Source organism: Coenobita brevimanus, unplaced genomic scaffold, assembly GCF_032717465.1.
Source record: "Coenobita brevimanus isolate Jiangsu-jjx unplaced genomic scaffold, ASM3271746v2 jjx.HiC_scaffold_476, whole genome shotgun sequence".
NCBI classification, from domain to species: domain Eukaryota; kingdom Metazoa; phylum Arthropoda; class Malacostraca; order Decapoda; family Coenobitidae; genus Coenobita; species Coenobita brevimanus.
Window position 1 is genome coordinate 67,653 of NW_027644875.1, and position 4,853 is coordinate 72,505.

Here is a 4,853-nt window from a genome sequence, read left to right on the forward strand (position 1 = left end):
GAGCAAGGAATTTTTTTCTTAGGAAAAGGACAACATCTATTAACTAAATTTAGATACTCTATCTCGTAATCTTTTGATTTAATATTGCCTAATTTTGAAACCACACAATTACATGAATGAGACGAGAAACATTCTTTTAATATTTCCATATTATAGAAGAGCAGAGCAAAGTCACATAGGTTTTATAAGGATTAAAAAACAATTTATAACTTTTCATTTTATCTACATATTTTTTATAACAGCAACTGCCTTTTCGCCTCAGTGTTATGGTCATGCGACTACACCTTTGTCATAAATGCACGGAGTAGTGATAGTTAGTGTTGGATTGTTTTTTGTTTTACAATAATATTTCAACCAAAACACCTCTTTCATTTAAACCTTAACTCCTCGGACTAGAGTGGTGGTGGACGGTGCCGCCGCTAGAAAGAGTTTTTGAGCAATATTGGCTGCCGCATTACAGGAAAGGCTCCACCGATTGGACAAAAAGTAGTAGTTGTTGTTGTTCTTGTTACTTTAACTGCTGGTGCTGTAAAACCAACTTTATTGATAATAACCTAATATAGCCACTTGCCAGCTAAAGGATGCGAAATATTAATTGTCTATAATAAGATGTAAAATAAAAAATATTCAAAAACCAACTTTATTGATAATAACCTTATATAGCCACTTGCCCGCTAAAGGGTTAAACTATTCCAGAGGTTCTTCTTTTATATCTACCAAAGCAGCATTCTCTTCTTCTTTTATATCTTCCTTGGAGATCTCATCCACAAAAGTAACATTCTCTTCTTCTTTGGAGATCTCAACTACATTCTTTTCTTCTTTTATATCTTCCTTCGAGATCCCATTTGGCTCCTCTCCAAAAGATGTGGCCCAACAATCAACCTAAAAAATTATCTCTTTAGATAGTTATGTTACAAAGAAAACCTTTAGAATATTAAAAATTATTTGGATCCATAGTCACACCCCCACTTGGGTGAGTGTTTGCTGAAACACCCTTATAAATCTGAAAACGAAAAGAAATTTCAACCCTATCTGGTTGGCGGTTGGTTGCCCAGTAAAGGATTACTAGTAGATGGTGATTTTTCTTTTATAGAATCTTTACGTTTATAATTAATTGTAGCTAATATTATAATCAATATTATTAATATAACAATAACTAAAATTAATATAGCCCAATCTGATTCAAAAGGGAAAGCCATTTCATTAACTTTATTTTATATTTATTTTAAAAATATAAATATCTATTATAATAATTTACTTCAAGGGCCTTTTCGCCTCAGTGTTATATACGACCATATAGTCATACACCTTTGTCATAAATGCACGGAGTAGTGGTAGTTAGTGTTGGATTGTTTTTTTGTTTTGACGGCCATCCGAGAGATAGCCAGACATCTCTTTTCGAAGAGAGGGGTGACATTCTCCGAGTCCAACAGTATTTTGCCCAGGGAACATTTAATATTCTTATAGTATCGTTTGGTCTTGGAGGACCTCATGGCCTAGCCTAGCCTGGCTGACAATTGAGAAGGAAAGGTCACTAATTTTTTTCCTCAATAGGTTTAAAAAGCATTTATGATCCAAAAAGTCGCCCGCTAAAGGATTGATAATCCCCAAAAAAGTCTACTATGTAGTAGTGATCTACAATAAGATGTAAAACCAACTTTATTGATAATAACCTAATATAGCCACTTGCCAGCTAAAGGATGCGAAATATTAATTGTCTATAGTAAGATGTAAAATAAAAAATATTAAAAAACCAACTTTATTGATAATAACCTTGGTGGTTGCTCTGTTGCATACGTGGGTGCTCACATACACCTTACGCTTGAACACACGCCCACACCAGTTGCAGGGGAACCGCCTAGCTCCATGGCTGTGGAATGTTTTCAGGTGGCTTTTCAAAGTTCTCCTGGTGGAAAATTTCTTAGAGCACATATTACATTCAAAGTTCTTTATTCCCAGGTGCATATCAATATGGCGTCGCAAGTGGGCCTTCCTGTAAAATCTACTGTTACAATGATCACAACCAAAGCGCCGCTTATCATCTCCGCCATGCAACACAACGTGCTGTGCAAGACGTGACCGGCTTCGAAAAGTGCGATCACAATGAGAACATGTGTATGGTTTTTCTCCTGTGTGAATGCGTTCATGTGTTGTCATGTTGTATTTCTGCAGGAACTTCATGCCACAGTATTTACAAGCAAACTGCTTTTCCCCTGTGTGTACCTTCTCATGCTTCCTGAGCCCACCCATGGTCTTGAAGCATAGGTCACACTTGTCACATTTATAGGGCCGGTCACTGCGATGTGTGGCCATGTGAGCTGCCAGGGTCCCAGACTCAGCAAAGCACCTCCGACACTCCTGACATCGGAATGGCTTTTCACCTGTATGTACCCTAACATGCTTTCTCATTGTTGACTTGTCTGAGAATGCCTTACTGCAGTAGGAGCACTTGTATGGCTTTTTACCCAAATGGATGTTCATGTGAATCTGCAAGGAGTATCTGGCAGTGAATGATGTGCCACATTCTCCACAGGTATATGGTTTTTCACCAGTGTGAGTCCTCATGTGGTACTTTAGATACTCTTTTCTACGGAAGGTTTTGCCACACACATTACAAGGCTCTGTCCTTCGGTCTTCATGAATGTCCCGATGCTTCTTGAAATTTCCGGATAAGCTGAACCTCTTCCCACACACTTTACACTGGTATGGTTTTTCACCGGTATGCACTCTCATGTGTCTCTTCATGCCAGTCTTGTCACCAAAGCTTTTCTGACAAAAGTAACAGATGATGAGACCTTCCTTTTGGTGGTTTTCAAAATGTTCGGCAAGAGCTTGATCACTGGGGCAATGCACGTTACAATACTTACAAGTAAAACTTCGAATTGCACTGGATGTACTTGGTGAGGCCAGTATGGTGTCCCTAAATGAGAGACTGACCATTTCCTTCTTGTTACTAAAGTCATCAAATGACATGTCCTTGTTGAGATCTTCCAGAGGTTCCTCTTTGATGTTGATATCTCCAAAAATATCCTTAATGGATGGGGAGTGGTTTGTACATACCACTGCCAGACTAGAGGACCCTGAATTCTCTGTAATCTGTTCTGAGCTGAGATCACGGTTCATCTCATCTTCTGCAATATTTTCTTCTTTTATCAGCTTGGCAAACAGTTCTTTACCAGAACCATCATTACAATTATCACTGCCAGTATCTTTCTTTTGTATTGGCATACCATTAGAGAAGTTTTTATCCTCATCTGAAATTTTGCTAATACAAAGGTCTTTACTAAAGTCATCAAATGACATGTCCTTGTTGACATCTTCCAGAGGTTCCTCTTTGATGTTGATATCTCCAAAAATATCCTTAATGGATGGGGAGTGGTTTGTACATACCACTGCCAGACTAGAGGACCCTGAATTCTCTGTAATCTGTTCTGAGCTTCCATCTACACTGGTACCATCCATCTCAGTCCTGTGTCCTTGCAAATTACTCCAATGAGTATTTAATTCTGGCTTGCGAGATAATTTAAATTTAACCTCATTTATGGTTGTTCCGCTCTCGGTACCACATATATCAGTTTTTTCGTCGATGTCTTTATGTATGATGTTTATCTTTGATTTAAGAGCATCAGGGGAAGCAATGCAATGAGTTGCACTGCTAAGGTTGAGTGCATTATCATCCAAAACTATATATTCAACACCTTCTAGAGTGCTCATAGTACTGGGAAGCCACTCACAATCACCCTCTCCCAGTAATTCTGACTCTGGTTCATCTGTTTCATGACCACCATTGGTGAATCTTGTTAAGTTTCTGCTAACAGGTACACTCATTTTTGTTAACTGTCTGTCAAGTACACTCCTTTCCATTGTATTGCCATTTCTGAGAACAATTTCATTTATCTGCCTTTCCTTTGACATTTTCTGTGAAGCAGCCATCTTCCTACCCCTCGGCTTCCCTCTTGAGCGTCCCGTCATGTCTGTTGGTAGTCTGACACTCAGGACATGCTGAAAGTCTACAAGTGGCTGCTTAAGACATCATGCTTGGTGTTAAGGCTTAAAACATGATGGATGTCCACTGTGGGTTGGGATGAGGGCACACACTGTTGACTACACTTATGCCTGTTCTTCAAATACTCATGCAGTCGGGGAGTTCTGCACTGACACTCCCGGCTGTTTTGCTGAAGAATTCGGCACCTGTAATTAATTGTATTGTTAAACTGTTAGTACACAGAGATCCTCCACTTTTAAAGGGACTAAGTTCACCGTCCTTTAACCCAGAGATACTACTAGAATTCTCTCTAGGCAAACGTTCCGTCTTTGATATCAAAAGATCTCCACCAATTAAGAGAACGTCTTTTCCCTGTTCAAGCAGGTTGCAGCGTTTGCAATGAATATGATTAACTTTTACATCACCACCATCTAAGACACTATCTTTTCCCTGGTCTAGAGGAATGCAATGTTTGCTTTGAATTTGGTTATTAAAATCTGACAGGGAAAAAACATGACCAATAGCTGAGCCTCCTGGTGGGTCCATGCATTTTAATGAAGGTGCAAGAGTCACTTGAGTTGTCACATTCTGTTTATGAACATTATCACCACACAGAGCCTCAGCTGGAAGACTGGTGACAACAACACACTTCAATATGCATCATGGTACCTATCACTGTAAGGGAACTCCCACAAATAAACAATAACATAAAGCAGCAGCAAGAATTAATGGTGAGACTGATCAGCAGTGGCATGCACAACTTGAATGGCAGGGGGGGTGAGAAGGGCCACCATCCCCCTTGCTAGTAACTGCTTGAGAGAAAGGGGGGGGGTACTGGAGGGTTAAGCTATCATTGGAGAGAGAGAGA

General features: G+C 39.4%; 1 protein-coding gene across 1 annotated transcript; it reads right to left on the bottom strand.

Annotated features, from left to right (window-relative positions):
- Window positions 1-687: 687 nt before the first annotated feature.
- On the bottom strand, window positions 688-4,214 carry LOC145390311 (uncharacterized; the record flags this gene model as incomplete). The annotated part of the gene is given in 5 exon segments (XM_080265282.1): window positions 688-882; window positions 1,759-3,808; window positions 3,839-3,991; window positions 4,039-4,204; window positions 4,207-4,214. Coding segments are annotated over 5 exon segments (2,572 nt in total), but the record flags the coding sequence as incomplete, so codon positions are not given.
- Window positions 4,215-4,853: the final 639 nt, after the last annotated feature.